This window comes from Enhydra lutris, unplaced genomic scaffold, assembly GCF_002288905.1.
Source record: "Enhydra lutris kenyoni isolate GAN:26980312 unplaced genomic scaffold, ASM228890v2 scaffoldscaffold52, whole genome shotgun sequence".
Lineage (NCBI taxonomy): Eukaryota > Metazoa > Chordata > Mammalia > Carnivora > Mustelidae > Enhydra > Enhydra lutris.
Genome location: NW_019154136.1, coordinates 12,643,351 through 12,658,028, shown reverse-complemented (window position 1 = coordinate 12,658,028; position 14,678 = coordinate 12,643,351). Strand labels below are relative to the sequence as shown.

General features: G+C 58.7%; 2 protein-coding genes across 3 annotated transcripts in view; both read right to left on the bottom strand.

Annotated features, from left to right (window-relative positions):
• Positions 1-11,744, bottom strand: part of LOC111157095 (dehydrogenase/reductase X-linked) — a 149,699-nt gene extending 137,955 nt beyond the window's left edge. Inside the window, exon 1 of the mRNA XM_022518331.1 lies at positions 11,591-11,744. Coding sequence (XP_022374039.1) covers positions 11,591-11,699 — 109 coding nt within the window. The 5' untranslated portion in view covers positions 11,700-11,744. The remainder of the gene's footprint in view (positions 1-11,590) is intronic.
• LOC111157094 (zinc finger BED-type containing 1) lies at positions 2,413-11,678 on the bottom strand. Of its 2 annotated transcripts, none has more exons than XM_022518330.1 (2): positions 10,985-11,027; positions 2,413-5,768 (listed from the first exon to the last, which is right to left on the bottom strand). In XM_022518330.1, exon 2 carries the CDS (start codon positions 5,713-5,715, stop codon positions 3,628-3,630), a length of 2,088 nt encoding a protein of 695 aa, XP_022374038.1. In that variant the 5' UTR covers positions 5,716-5,768; positions 10,985-11,027; the 3' UTR covers positions 2,413-3,627. The 2 variants fall into 2 exon arrangements, with proteins under 2 accessions (XP_022374038.1, XP_022374037.1); XM_022518329.1 differs by lacking the exon at positions 10,985-11,027 and adding an exon at positions 11,591-11,678 and having other exon boundaries at positions 2,474-5,768.
• Positions 11,745-14,678: the final 2,934 nt, after the last annotated feature.

The following is a 14,678-nucleotide window of genomic DNA, read 5'->3' as shown; positions in this document are numbered from 1 at the left end:
ATGGATGGATGGATGGAAAAGTGGATGGATGGATGGACGGATGTGTGGATGGGTGGGTGGGTGGATGGATGGATGGATGGATGAGTGAATGGATGGATGGATGGATGGGTGGGTGGATGGGTGGATGGATAGATAAATGGATAGTGGATGGATAGGTGGGTGGATGGATGGATAAATGGATGGAAAGCGAAGGAGGGATGGATGGATAGATGGATGGATGGGTGGGCATGTGGAAGAATGGGTGAGTAGATGGATAGACGGATGGACGGATGGAAGAAGGGGTGGCTGGATGATGTATTGACAAATAATAGAAACATGATAGATAACACACAGAAACAGACAATTGATATGCAGGTAGAATATACACATAAAGAGAATACGGACAAGATATATACATACATGTATGGCATCCCTTTGATGCAGACATAGAATCACAAGGCTTACTACGGACGTAACCCACTAGGCAGGGATGTAATCACAGTGAAATTTCCAGCTGCCCACAAAGGACAGTGCTGATGTCCCCGATACTGTGCACGCGGCACCATCTTTCCTGCCTGGTGTGCAGCCAATGGGTCCTTTCCAGGAAAACCCAGCCATGACCTTCCCAGGAAAAAAGCCTCCTCAAGCACCATCTCCCAGAACTCTGAACATCTGAGATGAGCAGGGTGCCATTCACCCTACAATAAAAACTCTCGAGAAGGACCGTGCTCTGTAGGTTCTAACAGAGAAAACGACGGCCCATTCCTGCCAGAAAGCCCCTTCCTCAGCACGTGCCACCTGCCACCTGCGAAATGCATACCTTGTCCCATGTCTCCACGAGAATGCAGCATGTCTGGGAAAACCAAGAAGCTGAACTGGTTGGATGAGCATCTCAAGCTTTCTGTCACCAGAGGTCTGAGCTCTGAGTGGATATTCTGAGAATCCTCCCAGAATAACGAAGGCCAACATTACCAACCAACCAACGGGCTGCACAGAGCTCCCCCAACCTTGGGAAAACAGACTACAAGGTCCCGACATGCAGAGGCACCCGGGAACCCAGGGATGACGCAGGTTTAGAATCATGGGATCCCACAAGGGAGCCTGGGTCTGTGTTTCTGGCAAGCAGAGCTGGTCCACGCCACAGATCAGGCCGTGTCCTGGGAAGTGGGATGTGGGCACAGGACTGTATCAGACAGCTGAGATGCCCGTGACCTAACAGGACAGGGCTGATGTGCATGCCTTGGGACCCCAGAGGATAGGATGGCGGGCTTCATAGGAACTGTTGTGCTAAATCCTAAATGGGTCTCGTGTTTGCAGATAGTTGGAGCAACGTCAGAAGGGCAGGGACGTTTTGTGGAAGATGTGTAAGGGAGATTGGGGTCTGTAGCATGCCGTGTGCAGAGTCACGGGACCATGGCCAGATCCTGATGACAGCACATGCTCCAAGGAGCCACAAATACCTGCTTTCTCAGGGACAACAGGAACCAGATCTGACCCAGGTCCTGAAAGCCTGACACACAGAACGACACTAAGCAGGACTGAACCTCCATGGCACCCAAGAACCAACTCCGGGAAGCCTCCCAGATTAACTCCCACGACAACAACAACGCAGCTCAGACTCAGGGCTTTAGAATAAGACATGAGCATAAATCCCACACAGGCGACCCACACATGTGAGGAAGCCGAGCGGGGTGCAGACCTAGACAGGAGAATGCATCTGGGCCGTGGGCTGTGTGCGTAGCAGCCGTGGTCAGCGACAGGCACATTCGGTGCCCAGCAGACACGGCCAAGGGCATGCTCCCTGGGGAGCGTCAGACATCAGCTATGTCAGTGACCGTGGCCGAAAAGTGTCCCCTCTCAACTCCACGTGTCTGTGTGTGAAAACGAAGTATTTATTTAGCCCCCACCTAGCAACAAGGCAACCAATTCCCTGCAGGAAGAGGTCAGCCGGTGCCGACTACTGTGCCGTGTCCGTTTGTCTGTCTGTGGGGTGCCTTGTGAAAAGGAGGAAGGACAAGTTGGACAACAGCCAGATGCCTGTACAAAACGAAAGGTCCACGCTCACCACTCAGACAGGCCCAGGCTCATAAAACCATTCTCGTGCGAACACAAGCCAGTGAAGGAAAATGCAAAAGGCCTGCTCCCCTGCATCACGTCACCAAGTGGCGGCCTTACTCACATGAAGGAAAATGCAAAAGGCCGTCCACCAGACAGCCGGTCACCAAGCGGCGGCTTTATTTACGTACATTTTGGGATGCGCAAATATCCAGAATGGATCACAGCCTTTGTCATTTCCAAGGACCCTAGAACAAAGCACCATGGACTCTGTTCTTTGTGGCCCGGAAATGTCTTTGAAGAAAGCAACAAAAGCCTCCCTCCTGGTTGAAGGGCTTCCATCGCAATGAAAACACATCAGACCAATTAATTAGGAGCTCATCTGCTTCTTGGGTTTATTGAACAAGAGTGAAATTCGAAAGCGTTAAATAAGAAAAAACGAGAAAAAAAAAAACCCACAAAAAATAGATACCGTGAGGAAGGCTCAAACCCAGTCAGATGCATCAAGATACAAGTCTCGCCGCTGGTCGACACCACGGGGGGGTAACCCCCCCGAGGACACGGACACATCCGCCTCCTTAAAAGTCTATGATAGTCTTGGAGGTGCTCGGCCACGCAGACCGTCGCCAGCAGCTGGGGTTTCCGCGAGCAGCAGGAGCGACCCCAAAATCAAGGCGAAAGTGTCCCATCGTCCGTTTTTTAAAAAATCAGCAGGCCCCTGTGGTGCGGCTTTGAAAAGACAGAATGCAAGAGTCCGTGGCCCCCTGGAGAAATCGAAATCCCCCTCGGCACACTTGGGTCCCTGGTTATTTTGGAAAGCAGGGCTCCCGAGGGCGGGGGGCCTTGTGGTCATCCTGGGGACACTCATACACACACACACACACCCCTGCACTCACACACACGCACGCGCGAGAACGCTCAGGACCCAAGGGCAGCGGCATCACCAGGACCACATGCACAGGGCAAACGGCAGCAACGGTACAAAAGGCAGAAGACACCTCTTTTCCTGCGTTGTCCCCACGGCCCCTTTCACGCTCTGCACCAAACCTAAAGCTTGTGGTTGCTCCACTCGGGGCGCGTGGGTTGGAGCGTGGCATCCCCGGCCGTGCCAAAGGCAAGGCGCGCACTTCCGCTGGATAGTAAACGTGAGCTCACGTGCGCAACAGGTCTGCGAAGGCCTTTGGAAGGCATGTGGGCTGGGAACGATGCGCGAGTTTGGATGTTTTTCAGGGGTTTACCGCAAACCCCCCGATGGAGAATAGGACGGCTTTGGGAGTGGAATTTATTTACGTAGGAAGGGAAGGGGGCTCCCTCCCTCCGGCCGTCTCTCCCTGCTGGCTATGCTGGCTGCCCGAGTCGTTATCTGCAAACAGCAGCCAGCGGGTGCGCAAGGGGACTTCTGGAACTTTCCCTTGCTGTTTCTGCCCCTTCGCTGGGGGCTCGCAGAGGGAAGGCGCGGCAGCCCGTCTTTCTCTCCTGTGCTTTTGCTCCCCCACGCAAGGCCACCCACGCATATGCGCACCGGGGGTATTTACAGCAGAGCACCCTACGGGGGGCCAGTGCCACGGTGACCCACCCCCACCCCGCCGGCACCTACACGAAGCCGCTGTCCCTGATCCCAAAGAAGCCGGCGTGCACGGCGTCCCCGAGGGGGAACATCTGCTCGTGATCCAGGCCCCACTCCCCTTCGTCCTCGTCCTCGGGCTCGGCCTCCGCGCCGCTGCGCGCGTTCTCGTACAGGAAAATCTGCTCGTCCACGTGCGCCGGGGCGAGCCTGTTCCTCTTGGCGCTGACCACGTTGGCGGAGGTGCCGAAGAGCCGCTCCGGGAAGACGCGCGTGGCCGCCACGCACCAATATTTCTGCAGCACCTTGGGCAGCACGGGGAAGAGCGCCAGGCGGTCGGACCACCACTTGAGGGGGTCCTCGTTGAGGCCCAGCACCTTCTGCGACTTGAAGTTGCTGAGTTCCTCCACCACCTGCGCATGCCACTCCTCCTGGTCCTCCACGCCCCCCGTCTGGCAGAAGATCTCGGCCAGCATGCTGTTGATGACGCTGGTGGGCGGCGGCGTGGACGCCAGCACCAACTTCTTCACCGGCGGCTCCTCAGGCAGTGAGTACATCTTGTCCTCCGCCGCCCGGTAGCCGCCGCCGTCCTTGACCTTGTCCAGCAGGCCCTTGGCCTCCTCCACCACCCTGTTCTCCACCTGCTGCCTCTCAAAGGCGGACAGGAAGGGCAGGCGCTTGTATCGGGGGTCCAGGAAGGTGGCCACGTTCAGGAACATGTCGATCTCGGGCGCCTCCTGGTAGGTCTTGGACAGCTCCTTGGCGATGACCTCCTTGGCCATGCTGAGCTCCTTGCAGTCGGTCTCCTTGATGTTCAGCGTGGTGTTCAGCAGCATGTGCAAGAGAGGCTTCACCATGCTGATGGTGGGGTACTTGGAGACGGAGAGCATCTCGGCCACCTGCTTGAAGGGCTGCAGCAGCTGCACCAGGCCCTCGATGGTGGCCCACTCGGCGGCCTCCAGCATCAGGTGGTGGTTGTTGCTGTCCTCCACCAGCACGCCCGCAATAACAAACTGTTGCTCCTTGAGGCGCTGGAGCATGGCCAGCGTGCTACCCCACCAGGACACGCGGTTGCTGACCAGCATACAGTGCGCCATGTTCTGCTGCTTCTGCTTCTCGTAGAGCATGTACATGGCCACCGTGGACTGCTGGAAGTACTCCACCAGCTTACGGCAGCGGGACAGCAGCCCGGCCAGCTTGGGCAGCTGCAGGGCCTGCTGGATGCCCGCGTTGAACGTGTGTCCCAGGCAGGGCATCTGCACCGAGATGTCCAGCAGGGAGCACGCCTTCACGATGTCCTTGCCACAGTCCGTGGTGGCCCCAAACACCTTCGCGCTGATGCCCCACTCGATGAAGGCCTCGTACAGGACCCTGGTGATGGACTCGGCCGTGTTGTCTTCGGGGACCTCGAAGGTCTTCAGGCAGCGGGAGCCCACGGACAGGCAGCCGGGGGCCCCGCCGCCTAGGAAGTGGGCGGCCAGAGTAACATAGGCTCGATTCTGGTTCTCGCTCCTCCACATGTCCGTGGAGATGCCACACCAGGACGCGTCGCTGAGCTCCTTGAGGACAGCCTCGCGGACGGCGCCGTACTTCTCGGGGATGGCCTTGCTGCACAAGAATTTCCTGCTGGGCAGCTCGTACCTGGGGTCCGCCGTCTTCAGCAACACCCTGAACGTGGGCTCGTCCACGATGGACGCGGGATACAGGCCCTCGCAGATGAGGCCGATGACGGCAGCCGTGAGCTCCTGCTGCCGCTTGCTCTCATGGCCATGGCCGGCCTTGGCGGCCAGCGTGTCCGGTGGGGTCAGCTGCGACGCCTCGGGCTTCAGCTTGGAGAAGGCGGTGGCGAAGGCCTCACGCATCTGCTCCGTGTTGCTCTTGACGAACTCACAGAACTCGTCGGGGTGATTCTTCTCCAGGTGATAGGAGAGGTTGGACGTGTTGCCGGAATAGGCGATCTGGGCCATGCAGATGCGACAGTATATCTTCTTCCACTGCAAGATGCATCCCTCCGCGTTGGTGTCGAAGCCGAAGTACTTCCACACTTTGCTCTTGGCGCGCGGGTGGGCCACTAGCTTGAGGTCTGTCTGGGACGGGTCCAGGCCTTTCGCCTCCATGGCTTCTGCGCCGCGGCCCGCCTGCGGGGCCTCCACTCATTCCTGCGCACCTGCTGAGAAGCAGCAAGACAAACACAGCATGAGAATGGGTCCAGGCACAGGGGGGGTGCCCTGCGAGGAGCAAGCGCACGCCACATGCCGAAGCAGCTGTCTCCTCCAAAGCCGCAGGGCAGAGGGACCCCACAGGGCCGCCTTTCCCGGTGCGCATGGCCTTTGGAAAGCGGAGGATGCGCTCTGACAGATGAGCGCCTCTTTGCTGCAGGTCACTCCTAGGTGCGGCGTGCGCAGCGACTCCAAGCGTCTGAAAACGTGCGCATCTGAGCTCCAATGCGCGCACGACTCCACGCGTCTGAAAACGTGCGCCTCTGAGCTCCTACGCGCGCACGACTCCGCGCATCTTAAAACGTGCGCATCTGAGCTCCTATGCGCGCAGGAGTCCGCGTGGCTGAAAACATGCACGTCTTTGAGTTTCTCAGTCTTTACAGCACCTGGCCCACCTCCGATGTTTACCGTTTCCTGTGCTAGGCCATCCACCATCTCGCCACCAGCCAGGCGGAGTCACTTTTGGGGGGAACAAACTGCAGGCGGCCCGCCGAAGCCTACGTGCCCCAGCTCGACCGCAAGCCCAGGAGGACCCACCAGCACCTCGAGCCTCCTTGTGAGCAACCATGTGAGGCACTACATCCCAAAGCTTGGTCCCGGGTATCCAAGAAGCAAAAACAGTTTTTAATTCGGACAAAGCAGTCTTTAAGTTGGCTAAGAGGCATGGCAACTTTTTTTTTTTCCTCCAAATGTTACGTTTTCTTTTTTCTCTTTTTTTTTCCTCCCCAAATTTTACGTTTCCAAATGATGCCTTTTGGAACGTGGCATGTGGTCCTTTTATCTTTGGCACATCCGTCATCGGTAACTTTAGTGGGATGGTAATGGACATCTTGATCCCGTGAAAGGCGCTTCTGACAACGCCCACCGGGGCAGTCATACCTATGCGCACAGATACACATTTGCAGTGCCCCAGTTTCAGCATCGCCAGACTCTCAAACGGGAGTTGACCTAGAAGCCAAGCCCCCAAGGTTCCTACAGTCCCCTCATCCTGTCCCACAGAGCCACCGGTCAGGGCAGGGACACCCCCAGAACAGCAGCTGGGTTCTATTCAAAGGTGTGTATTGAGTCTGTAAGTTTCCAACCCACTATACAGTGCTCAGGGGGTTAAAAAAAAAAAAAAAACAACACACACCAACCAGGCATTTTCTGAGTATCAGGAGTATGTCCAGAACGCAATTTCGATGTCTAGCGGGGATGCCAGAGTGCCCCCCACCAGAATTCGGGCACTCGCAGAACCTGTGAATGGAACCTTATTTGAAATAGGACCCAGGTGTGATTAAGTGAAATGTCCTAAGGTCATGGGAGGGATGTGGACACAAACCAGGAGCCCCAAGAAGTTGAAAAAAGTAGGAAGGACCCGCTCCTACAGCTTCTCGAGGGAGCATGGCCCTGCCCCGCCTGGATCTCAGTAGCCCTGCCCCACCTGGATCTCAGACTCTGGTGTCCAAAGCTGGGAAAGGATGAATTTTTCACCTTGTAAGCCAGTGGTACTAAGGTAAGGCTTACTCAGAGCACTCTTAAGACAAGGGTAAAACCTTAAAAGATACTGAGCCTCAACATCATGCCAGAAATGCCTCCCATGTCGGACAGCCACACCCCGCCACGCTGGCCAACATGAGGTCTTCCTGGAAGACGTCACGACACCCAGGATAAAGGGGCATCATGGTATCTGGGCTGGACAAAGGACATTGTCACTGTGACCAACTGCAGGGAGACAGTGGAGAGACGAGGTCCAGGGTCTCCGGCACTGGTGGAGGGGATCCGACACAGCCACGATTTGCGGAAAGAGGACTCCCAAAGCTGCACTTTCCACAAGCCCAGTCAGATCACTTAGGTCACAATCTTTGGGGCCCCCCAGGAAAGCGGGTGACGAGGAGGGGAGTTTTCCCATGAGCCCCTGGATAGCCACTGTGCAGGGCAGTCGTTCCGCCACCATCTGTACCGCTTGGCTCCCAGTGGCGTCGATCAGGGTCACCAGTAGAGGTTTCTTCAAGGCAGGCTTTCTGCACTCATCCTGGCAGGTGGTGGGAGCACCTCTGGGAACCATCCCCAAAGCCTTCCTGGGGGTCCTGAGTTTTGCAGCGAAAGCATCCGGGTTCTCCCCACAATGCCAAACAGCGCATCCCTGGGAAGGCAGACAAGGCAGGACGGAGAGCCTGCCGCCTTCCCCTTGGCCTGAATGGCGCCCAGGAGGCCAGCAAACACAGACCACTGGGGCCACTGGGCTTACTAGCCTACTCTGTGGCTTGGAGAACTCTGTCATGGGGAATGGAGTTATTTAGCATCTGAAAAACCCACATCACTGGTAGTTACAAGCAACTGGCTTGTCTTTGTTATTTTAAACACGATCTTAAATATGTTTTAAATTTCTGGTTTAACGCCTAGCAGCCTAAACAAATGGTTATTTGGGGTCCTCCCTTTTTTTGGAGAGGAAAGGGACCCTCAATCATGAAGTTCGAGTACCCCCGATTTCACGTCCGTAGAGACACCGTCTGTGTCCACGTGCGCACAAAAGCAACCAGAATTCACTTTCTCGGGATAGGTGCTCCAACGCCCTGTAGTCTGGAAACTAGGAGTCCTCCCAAAATAGCTCGGTAAGTGGGCTGGCTGACACAGTTTGAGGTGGGTATGGCCTTCATAGGTTCAGCACGCGTGAACGAGTCCATTTTCCGTATCAGGAAGCCTGCCTACTTCCCACGGAATTTGTTTTTAGGATTTTATTTATTTACTTGAGAGAAAAGGAGAGCACAACAGGGGAGCAGCAGGCAGAGGGAGAGAGAGAGGCAAACCCCACGCTGAGCACGGAACCCAATGCGGGACTCGATCCCAGGACCCTGGGATCACGATCTGAGTCGAAGGCAGATGCTTCACCGACGGAGCTACTCACACGTTCCCCCCCATGGAATTTTTAAGGAAAATTCCATCCAAAATCATAACTGCGCTCCAAAAAGCAAACCAAACAGTGTCTCCATTTCAGAACACACTGATGTATCGAGATGTTTCATTTCTAATGGATGATCCTTGTGGATCCTGCCCACGTGACCACACGTCTACACATCGGGGCAACTTGGAGCAGCACTTAGCCCAGAGCTTCAGTTTTGGGATCACGTTCGGATACAAAATGCGGTCATTAGCTCATGTATTTTAAGATACGACGAAGAGACACACCTCACCGCGTGGGCCACCTAGATACAGTCTGGAGAAGACAGAGAACCTGGAAATCAGATCGTCTCGGAAGAGGCACGACCATCCATCACGAGTCTCTAAAGGATCTTGCTTTCGGACAAATGTTAAATAAATAAGACATCTTAACATTTAGGACGGCTGCACTCTTATTTCTTTCTTTCTTCCTACAATCTAAGTGGCAGCAGACCTCATAGGTGCCCTACGCAGTCCCCTTTCTAAAAGGTCCAAGACCATCCTCCTGGTCCTGGGATTTAAAAAAAAAAAAAAGAAGAAGAAGAATGAAAGAAAAAAAAAGTTGAGTTACTTCCAACTGGAAATGGGAACTGGGTCTTTGTTACTGCTTAGCTGGAAGAAGCCTAGGGCAGAGTTCAGTGGCTCTTGTCCAAACGCCCAGTGCAGTGAGAGGCAGATCAGAAAAGCTTTAAAAGGCAAAGCAATGGTTTGCCGCTTGGAGATGTGGGCCACAAGCAGACCCACGGCGGGGACGCGCTCCCACCAGTATCTAAAATCATTTCTGAGACGACAGACAGGCTGGGGCTCGCGGAGGGCCAGCAAGGCAAAGTCCGTCCTTATGTATAAAGGATCGTCTTCTGGAACCCCCAGAAGGATTCCTCTGGCTGGCACATGCCTTCACGCGGACTCTGTATTTCCACAGATTTTTGTTTTTGTTTTAAATCAACAAGTAGAAAGGACAGAGCACGCCATCCCCGTTTACACACGGCAAACAAGTTTTGCAAACACACGTTTCGCTGTGCCCACGCAGGGACACAACGTCCAAGGCTAAATTCCATTCCCAGATGGACCCCGTCTTACCAGGAAGCTCCCGGTTCGGGCTCCTAGGCAGGTGACAAGACCCGACTCAGAGTGAAACCACACAGGTACCCGTAAGCGGTGGTACTCTATGGGTCTGGGGCGGTTTCTCCTTGTTCCTCCGTTTACAAGGTGATTGAAAAGACACATGTTGACTTCCCAGTCCCCAAGCCCCGGAATGCCTGCTCCTTCTTACCCTGCATTCACTTCTAATGCTTATACATACGTTTTAAGGAAAAAAAAAAAAAAAAGAAAAAGAAAACACAAATTCCAGTGTTATCACACAAGTTAAAAGCTCCACTCAAGAAAAACAAAGAGTCATTTCCCCTGGGTGGAGGTCTGGGAGGGTAGGGCTCCCTGAAAAATGTCTTGTTCCTACTCAGAGCTGAAGTTCTCCAAGTGTGACCCCCTCCCTCGTGAATGGGTAGACAAAGGAATTCAGAGGCACAGTTGACCCCTGGAAGCACGTGGGGGCTGGCACACACTGAAAAATCCGCTTATAACTTCTGACGGCCTCCAAAACATAACCAGGAAAAGCCCGCTGTCGTCCAGAAACCTGAGCCAGGGCACACAGGGTGCACTCACACGTGATTTTGTGTAATGTCAACCCTGGATGCGGAATTCTTACAAGGAAGGGAGAGGAGAAAATGTGATGAAATCGTAAGGGAGGAAAAAATGCACTTATGGGACCGTGCAGTACGTATCCAAAAAAAAAAAAAAAGGCAACCAAAAACACACAAAAAAGAAAAGAAACATGTAAGTGAAGGTGGGCATTTCACACCAGCGCTGACCGAAGGTCAAGTGTATTTTGGCGAGGATAGATGGTGCGTGTGCAGCTCCACTCGGGAGCGTCTGCAGAGGCGAGCCCACCCCCCTCGCACACTCCAACTGCACAAGTAGCGCTCAGAGTCCGGCTCTCCTCGCAGGCCCGGCAGGAAGGAGCATAGCTACGAGGCAGCTCCCCACCCCAGTTCCCGCGGAAAACCTTGTTTTGGAAAACACTTATTTGTCACCTAAAAATAAACTGCCATGTCTGCGCCCACAGACGAGGGCTCCTGTGCGTCCTCGCGCAGCCGCGCACGCAGAAAGGCCTCCGGGATTGTGGCTTGGCGGCCCCGGGCATGCGTCTGTGGAGACCCAGGGCGCACGCCGGCGGTCCCGCGGGGCTTACCAGAGCTTGAGCGGGTCCCGACCCCGAGGCCTGGGGAGGGCGCGGCGGTGTTCCGGGCAGCGGCGCGGACTCGGCTCCCGGCAGGCAGCGGTCCCCATAGCACCGGCCGGGCTCCCCAGTGCGCCGGCCGCGCTGGGCCCCGCGGCGCCGCGGCCAGGCCTTCCGGGAAGGCCGCTGCCGCCTAACCCCCGGCTGGGGGGGTGGGGGGGAGCCTCCGGGGCTTCCCCGTGGCGCTCCCGGCCCGCGCGCGCTCTCCGCACGACCCCCGCCGGCGCGCGCACAGCCCGAGGTCGGGGGGCGCTGGGGGCTCGGCGCGCGCGCGGGCCCGGCCGTGACCCCGGAGGCCGAGGTCTCGGGCTTCCGGCAGACCCCGGCCCCGGGGCAGGCGCGAGGGGGCGGCCGAGACGCGCGCGCACGAGAAGCTCCCGGGGCGCGCTCGGCCTCCCCAGCCCCCGCCGCGCGCCTCCCCCGCCGCCAGCCCGCCCGCGCCCCCCGCCCCGGGTCCCGCCTTGCGAGGAGCGTGCCAACGCCCGCTGTCGCCAACGCCCCGGCCGCCCCCCGCCCCCTGCCCGCTGCCCCCCGTCCGCGCGCCCGCGCCCTGCTGACCTGGTTCCGCGAAGCCCCCGCGGCAGCGCCGCAGCAGCTGCGCCAGGATCACCGCCGCGCCCACCGCGTAGACCCGCAGGGCCGCCCGCGCCGCAGACAAAGGCGACATGGCTGCCCGGACGCCGCTTCCGCGCCGCCCGCCGCCGCCCGCCCCCGGGACCCGGCGCGACACCGGCCGGCGGAAACGCGCCCGCGCGGCCCGCCCTCCGCGCCTGCCCGCCTGCTCTCCCCGGACCGCGAACCAGGACCCCGCCCCGGGACCCCCCCCCGACCCCGCCCCGGCCCCCGGAACCCCGCCCCGACCCCGGGCCCCCTCCCCGACCCCGGGCCCCCTCCCCGACCCCGCCCAGACCCCCGGAACCCCGCCCCGACCCCGGGCCCGACCCGGGAACCCCTCCCCGACCACGCCCCGATCCCCGGAACCCCGCCCCGACCCCGGGACTCCTCCCCGACCTCGCCCAGCTCCCCGCTACCCCGCTCCGACCCCGGACCCCGCCCGGGGACCCTTCCGCGATCCCGCCCAGATTCCCGGAACCACGCCCCGACCATGGCCCCAACCCGGGGACCCCTCCCCGACCCCCCCCCCGCCCCCCGGACCCCGGCCCAGCCCCGGGACCCCCCCCCCGACCTTGCCCAGATCCCCGAACCCCGCCCCGGCCCAGGACCCCGCCAGGGACCCTTCCCCAACCCTGCCCCAACCCGGGAACCCCTTCCGGAACACTGACCCGACTCCGAGACCCCTCCCCGATTCCACCCGGACCCCTGGACCCTACCCATGGACACCTGTCTGCCCGGCCAAGACCCTGGAACCTCAACCAGACCCTTCCCGGGGACCCCGCCCCCACCCCGCCCGGACCCCGGGCCCCGGCCGGGGACCCCCCCCCCCCCCCCCCCCCACACCCCACACCCCTGCGGACTGACTCCTCCCCTGGACCCGGACCCCGACCTGGGGCCCCTTCCCGACCCCTCCTGACCCCAGTCTTCAGTAGGAGTAGTGATCCTAGTAGTCTCTAGAGTAGGGACCCCCACTCAGATTTCCCACCCCCGCCCAGGACCCGTCGAAGACCCCAGCCCTGGTCCCCGCCCAGACCCTGGAACCCACCCCACCCCCAACCCTGTGCAGACCCCTTCTTGGATCATTGGACTTCCACTGAGAGTAACCACGCCCCCGCCCCAACCCCTACCCAGAACCCTCTGAAGGGACACCTAAACCTGGCCCCACAAGAACTTCAGGCCTGCCAGGGCCGAGGACCCCCGGTCACATGCCCCCCCCCCCCCGACTGTCACAGCCAGTGCGTTCCAGATTTGCATCCTTCGCAACACCAGCGGAGACCACCCACCCCTGCCAAGATCCAACGCAGAGGATCCCACACCTCTCCACCAAGCCCCGGGATCTCCCCCCACTCAGTCCCCTAGGACCCGGACCCACCAGGCCTGACTGCTGGGGGCCCCCTAGCCCAGGGCTACCGGCATCCCCCAGCACCTGGCTCGCAGCTGGACCCCTTTCCTCAGGTCAGGGGACTGGCTTCTCATGGGGATCTGAGACAGTAGGGACCCACCTCTGCTTGGTGCATGACCCCAGCTGGGGTTAGGAAGGCTCCTTCTGGCCTTTGCGACCCTCTGAGAAACTGAGGCCAAACAGCCTTTCCAGGATCCACTGCCACATGGGAATGTGGGTCCGCCCTGCTGGGCCGGGTGCACCCCTCAAACAGGAGCAGGGACAGTGACAGTATCTTCTGCCCCTGTCCCACTCCCTGCTGTGTGGGATGGGCAGCTCTGGCCCACCCGTTCCTGGTGCAGGACGACTCCATGAGTGGGAGTCCACGGTCTGAGCGGAGTCGGGGGGTGGTCTGTGGACAGGAGTCCGAGATCCAGGCAGGGTCCCCGGGCAGGGGGCCTGGGGTCTGGGTGACGTCTGAAGGGATCCAAGTGGGAGTCCTCTGATCTAGGGTCTGGGCTGGGACGCCAGCAGGAAGCGGAGAGGGTGGGATATCTGAGTGTCCAGAAACAAAGACAGATGGACAGGCATGTCATCCATGGACAGCCGATGTCTGGGGTGACCCTAAAGACCCCTCGTCTCCTTTCCCCAGCCCCTCCCAACTGTCTATATTCCCAGGAGTTTCCTAGAGCCATGACCTGGGGAGGGGGTGCTGATAGCCGCTGGCTTCCCTAGGTGCTTCCAGCAAGGGTCTGAGGGGACCCCCATCTCATGAACCGGTCCTCAAGGAGGTCCCAAGCGGAAGCGGGGTCCTGGCGATTGTGGGGCTAAGGTCTCTATTTCTGGGGCACAGCTGTCACACAGGGGGCAAACTGTTGGTCCTAGAGCCTCGACGTTGCTCCTAGCAGGTTCCCCCACACCCCACTCTTGGAATGCCGACAGTTTCCCCTCCTGCCCAGTCTCTGTGACTCCCGTGGCACCCAGCCCTCTGCGTCTGACGGCTTTCGGGCTTAAGAAGGTCTCACCCGGTCAATCCAGGATCACCTGCCTATTTTTAGGTGTGCACTGGAATTCCACCTGCAAAGCACCGTGCACAGTCATGGCGGCTGGGGCGTGGTGGGGTGGGATTCGTGCCGGGGTAACTTTGGGTGACCGGCCACTCGCTGCCTGAGGCCACCGTGGTCCAGGAACCCCTGCCCCTTCAAGGGTGTGAGGACCACAGCACTTGGAGGTAGAATCACCTGCACCAGAAGAAGAAGGTCCACCCAGGACCCAGGACATCCACCACAGCCATGAGAGCCACCCTGTGTCTGCCCCCCAAGGACCACGACATCCCTGCAGCTCTCTGTGCACACGGCAAGGCGTTCATGAGAATCCCGAGAGCCCGTGACAACATTTTCAGGGCTCCCTTCTTTCAAAGTTGGGGTGGGGGGAAAACACCTTGAAGATGGCAATGAATGACGCAGGTCATGGGGAGAGGGAGGGTTTGAACCAGCGGCATTGCCCCATACGGCATGAAGTGTACATCTGTTTGTCACGGGACAGGGAAGGGACCGATATAGGACGTCCCCAAGGAGGCCAGAAGGATCCTATAGTTCCTCTAGGCCCCAGATACACACCACACTAGGCCACGAGGACTTCCTAGGAGGA